The sequence below is a fragment of the Poecile atricapillus genome, chromosome 14 (assembly GCF_030490865.1).
Source record: "Poecile atricapillus isolate bPoeAtr1 chromosome 14, bPoeAtr1.hap1, whole genome shotgun sequence".
In the NCBI taxonomy this organism is placed as follows: Eukaryota; Metazoa; Chordata; class Aves; order Passeriformes; family Paridae; genus Poecile; species Poecile atricapillus.
This window is the reverse complement of record NC_081262.1, coordinates 7,097,828-7,112,088: the sequence shown is the minus strand read 5'-3', so window position 1 is coordinate 7,112,088 and position 14,261 is coordinate 7,097,828. Positions and strand designations below refer to the sequence as shown.

Genomic DNA, 14,261 nt, shown 5'->3' with positions numbered 1-14,261 from the left:
ACAGTGTATAATGTGATTTCTTAATAATGGTATAAATTGATTCATCTCTAAGTCTAGTTCTAATCTCAGTGCTAATGAATCACACTCCACACTCCTCTCCCTGTTACCCCCAAATCGGGGGACCGAAGTATTCATGCCCTCAATACTCTCAACAGCTGATGACATCCCCAAGCACCCATACTTGCAGGTGATTCAGTAGATTACTGTGATTGCAGAGCTTCATGTTGGGTTTATCATCACTTTGGGTAAGAGCTCCTTTCATCCTATAAAACCTGACTTCTTGCTCCAGGACGGGTTTGAATTGAAGCTTTATGTGTGTTCTTTAGGGCAAGGTTCAAGAAAATATTTAAATACAAAAACAGGACTTTAACGGATTTAATGGATGCTTTCAGCCAAAAGACTTTATGAACTGTCCCTGATGATAACCCACAAGGGCTATCAAGTCCCTTCAGTCTAAAGTAGATTCACACAAACCAGTGTGTGAAGCAGTCCTTTTTGAAGTCCATTTAGAGATCTGTCCATGATTCACTTTTGTGTTATGTCAGAGCTGGACAGAGAAAGGAGTGACATACTCTTGTGCTTCCCAAAGAGTGAATCCAATTCAATTGCTTGTAAAGGCACCTACCTAAACTCACCGAATCTTGAACTTGAAAGTTTTGTTGATCATTTTATGTGTTCTTGTATTTTGTCTGAAATACCCGATCTGGTAACATAAAAAGTGTATTGTAGAATTAGAGAAGTGATTTCTCTGCAGTGTTACAGAACATGATGCTTGGCTGCGAAGCTGACGGGAAAGTTGAAGATTACTGGTTTAATCTGAGTGAGCTCTTGGCGAAAGCCGCAGAGTTCCCGATCGCCGTGGCTGCGAACTGCGTCAGGAGTGCCTGTACTTCCACAGGCTTACCCCACTTCCCGTCCCGTCCCGCCCAGCCGCGCCGCTGCCGGGAGCCGGTGGGTCTGGGGGAGCGGCCGAGGCTGCTCCCGGAGCAGGGCCTGGACGGGGCCAGCTGAGCGCCCTCCCGAGCAACCCCCGCGGCGCCTGCTCGCGGCTCCAGGGGGAAGGGGAGGAGAAAACGCGGGTGGGGACGGGACGGGACAAACCCTGCTGACGGTGGCTGCACCCGGGCGAGCGGAGAGAAGCGGAGAAGAGAAGAGGGCTGGTGGGCACGGCTCGGCACGGTAAGGGCTGTGCCGCGCAGCCCGGAGCCTGGCGGGGCAGCGGGCAGGGCAGAGCGGGGCGGCGTGGGGGGCTTTGCTGCCGGGCCCGAGCGCTGCCCTCCCCGGGCCGCTCCCAGTGCTCCAATGCTCCGGCCCGGCCGCGGCTCCGGGGCCGGTCCCGCCCCGCAGGAGCCCCCTGAACACCGGGGGCAGGTTGGGGCGTTGCGGGCCAGCGGTGTCCCGAGCGGCGCGGTCCCGGTCCCGGGACGGTCCGGGGGAGGCCGTGGCCGACGGTTCCTGCCCTCGGTGATGCGGGCGCGGGCCAAGCGAGGCCGAAGTTTCGCTTCCCCGAGTGTGGCAGGCGGAAGGTGGCCCGTTCCTTAGGGAATGCTCTCAGCAGCCGCGCGGCAGCAGCTCCTCTGGACCGGCCCTGCCCTGCCCCGAGGAGGGGGTTACTCACAGGAAGCCACCATAGGCATAATCACAGGATTATTCTGAAACCATTGATTACTTGGTCAAAGTAAGACACTAACCTCTGAAATCTCTCCTGCCAGCAGAACACACCGTGCGGTACTATTTCTACTTTGCCAGTATAGAATTCAGTGTGATCTCAATGCCATTGGTTCCTCCTGAAATAATAGTTTGTCGAAGTCTTTTTTGTTGTGGTTACTGGATTTTACTCTCTCACAAATGCCTGAGAAATCTGAACAACTTTGAGATAGTACTTCTCAGCAGGTTGGTAACCGAGGAAATTGTTATGCAGATGAAGTTGATGGTCCAAGAAGGTGTTGTGTTAGGGCTTTGCACTGCAAAAATCCGAGTGCTCTGATAAACCTGTGTATCCTGCTGGGTTGTTAAAAGAAATAAGCCTTCAACCTGTATTTCATTCTCGGTGTTGCTGACCGGTAGCTGTCTTAGATTCTGATGTGCAGGGAGCCCTCTAAACCACCCATGATGTTGGAGGGCAACTGGGGATTTCTAGTGAAGAGGACTGCGTGGGAATTGTTTAATTTAAGGATTAAGTTTTGTCAGATTTCATCAAGAGACTAAGGGAAGGGCAACAACAGATTTGTTTGCAATTTGTAAGCAGTTTTTTACTGCTTACAAATTACCAAAAGGTTTTTGGTTGGTTGGTTTTTTACATACCAAGCAGAGAGGTGGGTTATTACCTTCTTTTTCTCTTGTCCCCAGCCTAATCTTGAAGATTTGGAGTGTGAAACACACTTGCACATTTGCACTGGCTTTATGAAGTGATGGTTCAAATATCTCTTCAAAGTTGACATATAAAGCAGAAGGGACATGAGAGAAATGAAATTGAAAAGCTGAAGTTGTGGTTACATCTACAATACTTAATATTTTGAAGAGGCTTTTTTGTAGTCCAAATGTCATCTTGATGTTTATTAGGAAATTTTGTTTTGATAGATAACTTGAAGGAATTCATACATGGTTTTTAGTTTTTTACCATTCACTGTAGTACTTTGTACATGTTATTTGTGCTACAGATTTGAAACTTTAAAAAAAGGAAACGGATTCCACAAAGTGCTATGAGGACCTGAGACCTGTTCAAATTTGTCTACAGGAAAAGAAAAAAAAAAGTGAAAGTGCAGAAAAAGCACAAGTGATCATGTTTAAATTGAAATGGTTGTTCAAAACCACTTGGTGGTAAGAAATGAACATGCAACATAATTTAAAAATAAGTAAATATCAAGACTAGAAGTGTTCATGCTGGAAGTTATGATAATTTTGAAATCTATGAAAGGTGTTCAGCTTGTCAGTGAAGCAGAGCTGAGCAGCAGAAGTAGCTGTGTGTTTAACCCTACCTGGCAAATGAGCACCACACAGCTGCTCACTCACTGCACCCCTGAAGAAACTGGAAGGGTGTGAGAAAACTCATGGGTTGAGACAAGAACTGTTTCATAACTGAAATAAAATAACAAAATAGTAATAATTTAATAGTTGTAATGAAAAGGAAACTAACAGAGGGAAATGCAATCCAGGAAGTGAAGCAAATAGGAACAATTGCTCACCACCAACCAACCTATGCCCAGCCAGTCCCTGAGCAGTATTTCTCTTCCAGCAACCTTCTTCCTGGTTTTATTGCTGAGCATGATGCTTTTATGGTCTGGAGTATCCCTTTGGTCAGCTGGGGTCAACTGTTCTGGCGGTGTCCCCTCCTGGCTTCTTTGCACCCTCAGCCAAAACCAGCGCACCAAGTGGGGACAGTATCGTGACTCAGCTCTGTTGTTTAGTCACAAGGAGAAAACTTCTCTTTTCTAAAGAAATCAGATCAGTGTTTATTAAAAGTATAACTGTGAAATACTTGTTGCTATAAAAACTTACTGAGTTTCAACATCTTTGACTGCTGTCTTGTTCCCTCTTCATTCTGCCAAAACTGCAGTGTGAGTATGAGAAAGATGGGAAGGAGCAATGTTTGTCCCAGGCTTACCACAATTACTGCTCCAGCACCTGCAGCCACATATGTTCCTCTGCACCAGCTCCTGTGTTTGTCCTGGCCACGGGGCTGCCATAAAACCCACACTTGACTGACTACACAATTCCCTTTGTAATACACCTTTCCACATTTCTGCTAAATCTGCTGGGAAGACTGTGGGACTCCTGAAATATATAAACGTTGTTGTTTGCTGGTGTATCCCCATGCCTCCAGTGCTGCCAATTAGTTCTGTGTAACCTGGAAGAGTGAACAAAGTTGTGACAAGTTCTTTATAGAAGTGTTTATAGACCTCACTGAAATCCTGATGAAAGCTGTGTTGTGGGAGGAAGATAATCAGCAGTATTCCAGGGACTGTTCCATGGCTCTGGGAGAGTGGAAAGGCTTCTGCCATTGTTGGAAACTTGTGTGCTGGTCTCACCCAAGCTTTGTGTGGATGGAGTGACACCAGCCCTAAACAGATACTTACACCTGAAATTCTTTCTCTTTGCATGTTGTCCTTTGTATCTGCAAATTGCATCAGTATAATTTCCCTTCTTTTATTCATAGTAGTGCTATGGGTAATTGGAGCTCCTATGTAATTTTCATAGCACCATAGAATTAATATTCCAAATACAGGCTGCCTTTCCCAGGTGGTACTGAGTGAAAAGACTTGCATGTGTACAGAGGGATCATATGTATGACAACAGAATGGAGTGTGGCTCTAGGAGAGCTGTCTGATGGTCCTTAGGAGGAAGGGGAAAAAGGAGATGCTTGGTCAGCACTGGTGCCATGAGACCTTGTTCCATGAAGAAAATGGTGGGCAGACTATGGGAAGTGAGTAGGTGGGGAGGAGGAGAGGAAGTCTGCATGGAAACCACAGTCCTTTGTTGGCAGTGGTCAGCATTCCTATCCTCTTCACTAAAATAACAATTGGTGGAGGAAAAGTTGTACTACAAATTCATTAAAATGTAGCTAAGAAGCAAAAATGGCAATAGATAGTTGATTGATAGTTGTAAATTGATAGTTGTAAAAGCTTTGAGTTCAGTTGGACATGCTTGTTTGGGTTTCTTTTTCCTTCGATACAAATACTTCTTTCAAATTACAGCAGAGGTAAATAGTATTTTTTAAATATTTAAACTTCACCACAAACCAGGCTCATGTTGGTTAGCAACTACCATGTGGCCTATCATACTGTTCAGTTTTTCAGGTGAACAAGAGGGATTAGAAATAATGTTCTTGGAGAATTAGAGACTACCAGATAGTTTAGTATACTAATAAAGATGCCCTACCTCCCTGCTTTAGTATTTTTAATTTATAAAGGAAGAATTAGTGCTGGGACAAAGTGTAAAAAATTTCCCAGTGAAAAGGAAGTGGGAAGTTGGCAACAATAACAGTGAAATCAAGATTAATATTTAATACTAGCAGAAACAAAATACCAGCCAATTAATTTGATGGTGGTAAAAGTCCCTTTTAATCTAGTTATCTTCTTGCTGTTGAGCTGTGTGTAATTATTTGTCAATTGCCCGTAATAAATAATGCCTTTTGTTATGATTTTCTGTCTTTTGTTTTAGATATAATGGCTACACCAAGTGGCAACCCTGTCCCATCAGCACCACCTTCTTATGACGAAGCTGTAGGAATCAATATGAACTATCCTCACCCCTATCCCATCCCTGGCCCTGGACAGAAGCCAGATGGGAAGGGAATGAACCCTCCCCCACACATGGGACAGCCTCCACCAGCAAATAACCCCGGTAAGCCTCCAAAACTCTTCTGTACCTCATGTTAAGGTGGTGTCAAGTGGCTGTATAATAGGTGCTGTCAGAAGATAAAAATCCTGGTTCACAGGTGTTCACCACCTACCAAAAAATACTATTGAAGAGAATAAGGTGAATCAATTTATGTGAATCCCTCAGTGTGCACTGATATCAATAACATCATTTGGCTTTCTGCAGTTTTTAGTGCAGCTTTATTTTTAAGGCAGTGTATTTCTGCATTAGGAAATGCCATGGTGATTTCTCTGTTTTGTATTTCATTGCTCTGAACCCTGAATATTTCAGTTGTACCTGGTTTAGAGAAGTTGATTGCTACTCTTTTTTTCCTGTTCCTCATGGAGTAAACAGCCATTTCTCTGCTCAGTTACTGTTCAGACGGTGTATGTGCAGCAGCCAGTACTGTTTTATGACCGCCCAGTTCAGATGTGCTGCCCTTCCTGTAACCAGGTGATAGTGACACGTCTCTCGTATGACTCAGGAGCGCTGACCTGGCTGTCATGTGGTGGACTCTGCCTGGTGGGGTAGGTCAACTCTAATTTGAACTTTTACCTTGACTTTTGTTAGCTCTAATGTGTAACTTTGCTTTTAAGCCTTCATGGTCCAATTAGCCTGCAGCTGTGTCCTACAGGACCTTAAAGCAGTTCTGTAACATTACAGTAATGGACTCCATAGCTATGTGTATTCTTCCTAAAGCTTATGGCACCAGTTTTACTCATGGCTTTTGGACAAAATACATTTTACCTTCTTGCATGTATGAAAAGTGGTAAAGCAGTGTTTTTCTCTTTTTTTGCCTTTGCAGGTGTGTATTAGGCTGCTGCTTAATTCCCTTCTGCATTGATGCCCTAAAGGATGTGGATCACACCTGTCCGAAATGCAGCGCTCTTGTCGGTTCTTACAAACGTTTATAGGCAGTGTTTAAACATTGATTGATGAAGTTGTTTAGCACCTCTACAAGCCCTCTCTGAAGCTTCATGGAGACTTCCTGTTTTTTCTGTGAATCCTGTCACTGGAAACCAATAAAAAGTAATGTTTATTGCTAGATGGTTTGAATATGCATTTGCTTGAGAGGAATCTCACTTAGGTCTGTAAAAAGCATACCTAATCTGTATGGATCACTCAGTCCAGCACCAGTGGAGAGCAATGGAGTGTTTCTCTTTTTGCTTTATACAGAACAGGTTGGTGATGTTCTTCAGTTAATCTTGTCTCAGACATGTTGCATGTTGTACTTGCATTGAGTCTGTAAAGTCTCAGCACAGAACAAGACGAGGACGTGTATGGAGGACTATTTAAGCTTGTGCTTCGGCAGCAGCACTCTTTACAGACTTGCACGGAGTTGCCTCAGAGACAGGTGCTCCTCTTTGAAAAAAGAAATCGTTTGTTGTCATCTTTTCATGAGCACTAGAATTCATTTTAAAACTTTTATAGTTGGAAGAGAACCAAACCTAGAGGCTTTTTACTTCTTGGAGGTTGCTTTTCCAAATGGACCACTCAGGTTGTGCAAAAATAGTGACTGAATCTAGTATCTGAATTTTCTTGCCAGTTTCAAGTCTAGTCATGTCTCTAATCTGAAGTAAAGATGTTCATATAGGAGATATTTGTTCAGTGGCTTTTGTTAGGCTGGAGGCTTTCCTGCTGGTGGTTGAAAGTCTGTGTAGTGTTTTCTTCACCCCAGTGGAAATGTCCAGAGAGCTGTGGTTGGAACATTGGAAAACTTCCTTTATGTAAATCAGCTCATTGATCATAAACAAACCTCAGCCTTATCTTAAGGCTTGAATTCCACCTGAAACACATAAATAAAACACCTGGGCTTTTAGTTGTTGGTCTGCATGTTAATTATTGTTTCTTTATTAAGAAGGTAAAATGTTTGTCAAGGAGTTTTTCTGATTTTTCTAAACTAAATGACAGATAAGTTCTGCTTTTAGAAGCTTAAGCTGGATATGCTAATTTAAGATGATAATCACAAAAAATTAGGGAATGAGGCTCTGAAGGTTAAGGTGATTTCTGTGTCATAAGCAACTTGATCAAACAACATTTTGATGCATATCACAGAATCCAAATCCTAACAAAATCAGCTGGGTTGGAAAAAGCCTTTGAGATCCTTATGTCCAATCTGTGTCCTAATGCCACCTTATCAACCAGACTGTGGTGCTGAATACCACACCCAATGTTTTCTTAATACTTACAGGGACAGTGACCTCACCATCTCCCTAGGCAGTCTTTTCCAATGTCTGGTCACCCTTTCTGTAAAAATCTTCTTCCTAATGCCCAGCCTAAATGATACCTGTCCAGAAAAGGCAGACAGGTGTTTAAACAAGGCTGTGTTGGTAACACTGTGTTAATATCTGTAAATGTAAAAAGCAAAAATAAATACAAAAAAAAAAAACAACTCCATTTACTGTTCTTGCCAAATGTGCCTTCTGCAAATAGTTGGTATAAGTTAGTTTTTCAGGAATCAGTCTGCAAGTGATTTAAGAGTTTCCTTGTGTATTTGGAAAAGGTTTCTGGTCTACTCATGCCGTAAGAATGTATGGATGCTGAATGCTAGAAAGCAGGCAAGTAGCACAGTGTCTGTGTGGAATCAAATCATGTAACTTTCTCAGACTGGCCTGAGAAAGTGTGGCCTGAGAAATGTAAGGAGGAATCCAAACAGTCCTTGGAGAAGGAAGACAATCTTTGCAGGTGTTGTTTTTTGCCTTGTTGTTTACTTGTAAGAAATGGTCAAGGGGTGTTGTTCCTAACTGTCCAGTGATGGTGGCATGTTGGTTTAATGACCAATGAGAGTTTTACCTTTTTGGACCTTCTTGGACCTGTCTATAAAAGAAGATAGGGAAGAATAAAACTTGTTCTCTTTTGCAACCAAGCCAGAGAGTCTGTGTCATACTTTCACTGTTCCTAATACAGTGCAACAAGAATGTACATCAGCAGCTACTAACTGGCAAGAGAATGATGGAGATAAAAAGCTGGTAGTTTTGTAGTTTTCCATCTTGATGACGTGGTACCAACAAGTGCTTTTGTCTGCTGGTGCACCACCATAGTGCTCTCCATGTTCCTGAAGGGCTTGGGTGATGCTGCATTGAATTTTCTGTTTTGGTGACATGAACAAGTCCTGTGCCTTACTGGGAAGCAGAATTCCCCACTGGGTGTCACAGAAATGTGATTCTTGACAGTTTATTGTTAGAGCAAGACAGAAGGAAGCAATGAAGCTCGCAGTGTTTCCAAACTTGGGATTTGCTTGCATGGTGGGGAGGATTTTTAATTATTTTAGTACCCCATCAGTCTGGTCTGGATAATCCTGCCATATATTCATTTGGTAAGTCTTCCAATTGTTATTTCCTTAGTTCCCCTTTTCTCTCCAAAGTGATGGTTGGAAGATCTGAGGTGGTAGCACCAGAATGCAAAACACCAAAAGAAATGTTTTGATTTATGTGCACAGTCCATTGATTCTCTTTAAGTTCCTTGTATGGATTGAGAATAGGACACACAATGTTGGCAGCTCTTCCTTCTAATTCAGCATTCTGCAAAGTTTTCTGCTGCCCCTTCTATAGCTGTGTTTCCTTAAATGCAAAGCCTGTGTTTGTTCTCGTGTGTATGGAATGATCTACAGACTGTGCCAGACTAACCTGCTTTGTTAAACCTACCTTGGACAAACAAATGCAGGATATAACTTGCTTTGTGTGAAAGCACTTTGTGTTTGATTATGTTGAAATTACTGTTTGTTTTTAAAACTGACTCTATTTAAAATAAAAACGGTGTCTTTCCTATCTAGTGCTTGTAATTGGAAAATGATAATATTTGGAATATTTCCAAACACATGGATGGCTAAAATGTTAAGTGAAGAAAAGTAGTTACAGGGAGAAATTTTTCAGAGCTGGGCCAAGTCTCTGATAAATGGCATTGTCTGCCTTGCAGACCAACTGTCCCACACAGAGCCACACTGAAAATGTGTTGTTTTCCTGCAACTCGGGTACTAGAAATATTTTTTCAATTCAAACTGTTGGGTAAAACTTTCACTTGCAATGCAACTAAACATAGAGATATATGGCTCCATGTTCACATACCAGGAAAATAAATCAAATATCACTGTACTCAGGAGGAAAGAATCACTGCTGATCATGTGAGAATACACTACTTTCTTTCAATGTCTAAATTTTTGCTTGGTTGGTTTTTTTTTTGAGGTGCAAAAAGTACAGGAAGGCAAGGTTAATACTGAAACAAGTTTGTTTCAATGCATTGATATTTATTATTTTTATTAAACAACTTCAGGGTTATTTTGGTAGTGAGTGTTGTATGAATAGTTTTTCCTTGGTAAGGTAAACTACAGAAGGAGCAATGCAGACTTTATGGACTCAAGCCGTTTTCACATAAAGAGGAAGCATAGGCCATCTGAAATCCTCCAGCCTTACATTACAGATTCAGGTAAAACCTTCCCTACACCCACTTTCATGAGCTTTCCAGGATGACTTTGCTTTCTGTTACACTTTGATGGTGTTATTTTCATTAGGCTTCTAATTTTAATAGACAGAACTTGCACAATGTTCAAATTCTGATGAAGCTTGAGCCAGAAGGAAATAAAACTTGTTTTGTCATGCAAAGAGGATCAAAAATAAAAGTTGTTAAAACAAGTAAAAGGCAGCTGATACCCCTGCAAGAGGGAGCTGTTAAGCAACTTCAGTGGTTTAAAGAAGCTGCTATTTATTGCAGTGTTTGTGAAAGCACTTCCGGCAGTCTAACCAGGAGGATTTTTTTTAAGAAATGATTGGTCTACTCAAACCTAGTTAATAATACAGTTATAATATAATTCATAACTGAGCAGCAGGAGGTCAGTAACGGAGTACACAGTGTCATCCTTGGCGTAAAAACTAAGAAGCGCAAGTCCTGTGACAAAGGTGTAAAGTTTTTGTAGTTCAGGTGAATGCATTTTGTAGCAAATTAACTTTTGTGTTCCTATTTGCTTCATAAGATCTGGCAATATGATTTATTAAAATGATTTACTACAATTTATTTTCTTTAGGATGACTTTTAATGTGTTTTGTGTGAGATGAATACTCTCATGTATGATATGCTGGGTGTGAATCCAGTATAAAAATGAATTTGCCAATGAGCATCTTAGGACTTTTTCAAACCAGGACACTAAAAGGTGCATGTCAAACCTACTGATTTCAAAGGAAGTGCTTCTTATAACCATTAAAATTTATTTTTAATTTTTTTTTGGTTGTTTTTTTTAATTTATTTTTTTGAAGAAATTGAAAATTTAATGTCTGACCAGGTAATTGTGTGGTCTGGAGGTGCTGAAAGTAGCTGTGCCCAAGTTGAGAGTAAACCAAGAGTGAGTAGGCGGCTTTTTGAAAGTCCTTTTGTGGTTGACTTTTTTGCTTCACACTATGGCTTTGTCTTTGTAACAAAAAATTACCCCCAAAAAGCAGCTTCAGTGAGCTGCAGAGGACCATTGCATTAACAGGGTTATGACAGACACTGCTCTAGGACTTAAAGTCACAGTGTATCTGAATATGACAGCAAGGGGTTCACAAAAACATTGGGGGAAAAAAAGACAAACCCAAAGCAATTACCATCTCTTGCTCCCCACAGCCTCTGAAGTACCATCTCCTGGTGCTACTCTGAGTGCTGTGTCTTGGTAACTAACACAAAACTAGTAGTACTCAGGCACATGCCTCGTAAAACCCTCTTATTGTTCACGAAGTAGCCCTTAAGATTTTTATTTTTACTCTAGGATAACAGAATCATAGAATCGCTAAGGCTGGAAAAGACCTCTGAGATCACTGAGTCCAACCATTAACCTCCAGCTCCACCTTTCAGCCATGTCCTAAGCACCACACGGACGTTTTTTCTGAAAGCTTTCAGGGATGGTGATTGCAGCACTTCTCTTTCCCAATGCCAGACCACTCTTTCAGGCAGCTGAGAGGGAAGGTCCCTCCTGGGATTTATTTTCTCCAGGCTGAGGCCCCCCAGCTCCCTCAGCTGTTGTTCATCAGTCTGATGAGGAGCTCCTCTGCACGTCTCGAAATGCACACCGGGCTGGAGGTGCGGCCCCATCACCCCATTTCCCCGCAGCCATCGCTGACCCTTTTCGCTCTGCCCGCCCTTGCCCCGGCTGTGCCGCGGGTTCCTCGGCTGCTCCTCGGCGCTCGGAGGCCGAGTTTGGGGACTGTCCGCCGGGGAGCGGCCGCTGCCACAGCCCTGGGGCGGACAGGTGGCCCCTACATCACTTAATTTCGGCTGGGAAAACGCCCTGGAAAGCGTTGGTGCCTCGCAGCGCTTTCGCAGCGTTTTCCCCAGAGGTGGGGGGCGTTCGGGCCGATGTCCCCGGAGCGCTGCCCCGGACGGTGCCCGGCCCCGTGAGGGGCGCCCCGGGACCCGCCCGGCCCCGTGAGGGGCGCCCCGGGACATGCCCGGCCCCGTGAGGGGCGCCCCGGGACCCGCCCGGCCCCGTGAGGGGCGCTCCGGGACATGCCCGGCCCCGTGAGGGGCGCTCCGGGAGATGCCCGGCCCCGTGAGGGGCGCCCCGGGACATGCCCGGCCATGTGAGGGGACTTCGGGACCCGCCCGGCCCTGTGAGGGCTCCGCAGGCTCGATTCGGGTCCATAACCAGGCGGAGCTCCCGGACACGAGAGGACTGCGAGCATACAGGTGGGTGTGGGACCCTGGCCAAAGACACTTCCCTCCTGCCTTCGGCTCTTAGGGCTAAACGCCAGTGTTACGATAATATTAATTTAATATTATTTGTGAGGCCTATACAGAGCAGACTTTGCCAGTTTGTAAAAGCTCAGGTTTTCTTGGCAATAATAATGAACAGTTTTCAGGTGTCCACAGATAGGCTTACCCTGTCGTGTGACAGATGGTACTTTTTATTAAATTCATTTTCCAAACTTGAGTTCAGTATCCATTAAAATGGATTAATACTTTTCTGAGACTTATAGACAGCATGGGTCTCTTGTCATTAAACCAGTGCGTTTGCAGCATGTGTGCCAGATTTTCTTCCATCTTTTAAGATTGTCTAGGACAGCAACATGCTGGAAATTTCTCTTCAGGAGGTTCTTTTTCTGCCTGTTTTGGGGGTGGTGGTTTGAATTTTTAGAAAAACCTCACCTAGTGTGATGTAGGAAAAAATGCTTACAAGATGTTGGGTCTCGGGCTCCATCCTGCACTTGCCAACAACTACATGAGGGAAGTCACATGAGCCAAGTGCACAGGACACTTATGTGATATTTTATCTTAAAGGTTTGACTTCAGTGTGCATTTAAGACCTAGCTGCTATTCAGGCATTTAATTCCATATTTAGATGTTTCCATAAAAACTGCCCCAAATCTGTGCTCTGCTGAAAACAGCTGTTTGAAATGTTTTACTCAAAGAAAGCTCTAGAGTTTTGTTCGTGAATTTCTTTGTTCTTGGGCCTATGAAATTGTCAAGATTCAAGCAAGCTCAGATTTATAAATTCTTGAGCATGCTCATAGTCCAACCATAAGATATTTTTCTTCTTTTTCTATTAGTATAGTTTCTTCCCTAAGAAATGGGAAGCTACAAAGCTTTTAGAAAGCCTAAGTTACACTCTGCACTTGAACCAGCGTCATGATAAAGCAGAAATTCTCTCTAGTTTCAGTGTTGTTGTTCCTGTCGACTTTAATGCAAATTTTTTTGCTTTAAAGATTTTTTTCAACAGCCATGTGAAATATGTTGAAAAATCTTATATAAACAGTTAAAAGTCATACTGGTGTGGAAACTGGGCCATAGTAGTGATTCAAGAAGAGAATTGTCACAATATAGCAATTTTCTGGTAAATTCATCATGTTTTTGTGCTCCTGCCCAGCTATTAACTTTCCTGCCTCTATCCATATTGCTGATAGTAGACCGAGAGCTAAATGTCTGCTTACAAGGAGTACATACTATGCCCAGATGAGCTGTACACTTAAATAAAATTAGAACGAGTACCAGACTGAGTAGCTTGGCAGAGTTAAAATGGCAAACTCTGCAAGTAATTTTCCACAATGAAATCTCTGAAGCAGTTTCAAAATTAGAATATTCTGAAAAATCACTGTGAAGGCAGAAGAAGGCTTTCTTAGTTACTGCTTTGGGTTGGTTCTAAGAGACTTGAGCTGCTGTATGAAATATGTAGATTTTGGGGTTTTTTTTAAATTCAGTTTCAAACCTAGACTGACTGTGAGTTTGGCATCTGGTAAGTCAGGGATTTTGATAGAAGGGCCCAGATTAGATCATGGAGTATTTTATTAACTCTTTAGACTGGAATTGCTCTCTCACCTTCTTTAGTCATTTCAGCAAAGTGCACTCAAGAAGTTGACATTTGTAAGCATTTCATGAGCAAATGTTGTGTGATGGAGGAAGTAAGTGCAGGAAAGAGGCCATAGCAGCACAAACCTAGCTGGGGAGAGTAGTACCAGTGACTTGGTCGCTACTACTCACTAGATAACCAGGGATTGTTATCTAAATTTCTACTTGTGACTCTTGTTTGAAGCAAACAGTAGCTCAGCCTAGACCAGAGGGCTTGCAGCAGGAGGAAACAAATGTTTACCTGCCCACACAGCTTCCCTGGGAGGTGTTGGCACACAGATGCAGCTGAGCTGTGGCCCTCGTTCTGTTATGTGTGGAGACTGAACACAGGCTCAGAGTACATGGGAAGTGAGGGAAGAGCTCCAGGCCTGGAAGAGGGGACTGCCTAGAAGGTCTGTGTCTGGTGTGTTGTACAAATCTGATTGGTACCAGTAGGATGGTGGTTCAGTGGTTTTGTGTGCTATTCACACACAATTTTACCCATTTGAGGTTTGGAACTCTGTTTAGTGGGATGAGTGCCTCTCATGAACTTGCTTGCTCTCAATGGAAACACCTTCCCTTTAGTCCCAAAGCTTTGGCTTTCATCCTATGTGCTT

At 43.1% G+C, this 14,261-nt stretch overlaps 2 protein-coding genes across 2 annotated transcripts in view; both read left to right on the top strand.

Moving 5' to 3' along the window:
• Positions 1-915: 915 nt before the first annotated feature.
• LITAF (lipopolysaccharide induced TNF factor) lies at positions 916-9,129 on the top strand. The gene is made up of 4 exons (XM_058849941.1): positions 916-1,179; positions 5,161-5,343; positions 5,729-5,885; positions 6,164-9,129. Exons 2-4 carry the CDS (start codon positions 5,166-5,168, stop codon positions 6,270-6,272), a joined length of 444 nt encoding a protein of 147 aa, XP_058705924.1. The 5' UTR covers positions 916-1,179; positions 5,161-5,165; the 3' UTR covers positions 6,273-9,129.
• A 2,762-nt stretch (positions 9,130-11,891) lies between these two features.
• LOC131584626 (uncharacterized) overlaps positions 11,892-14,261 on the top strand; it is a 76,026-nt gene continuing 73,656 nt past the window's right edge. Inside the window, exon 1 of the mRNA XM_058849959.1 lies at positions 11,892-12,009. Coding sequence (XP_058705942.1) covers positions 11,892-12,009 — 118 coding nt within the window. The remainder of the gene's footprint in view (positions 12,010-14,261) is intronic.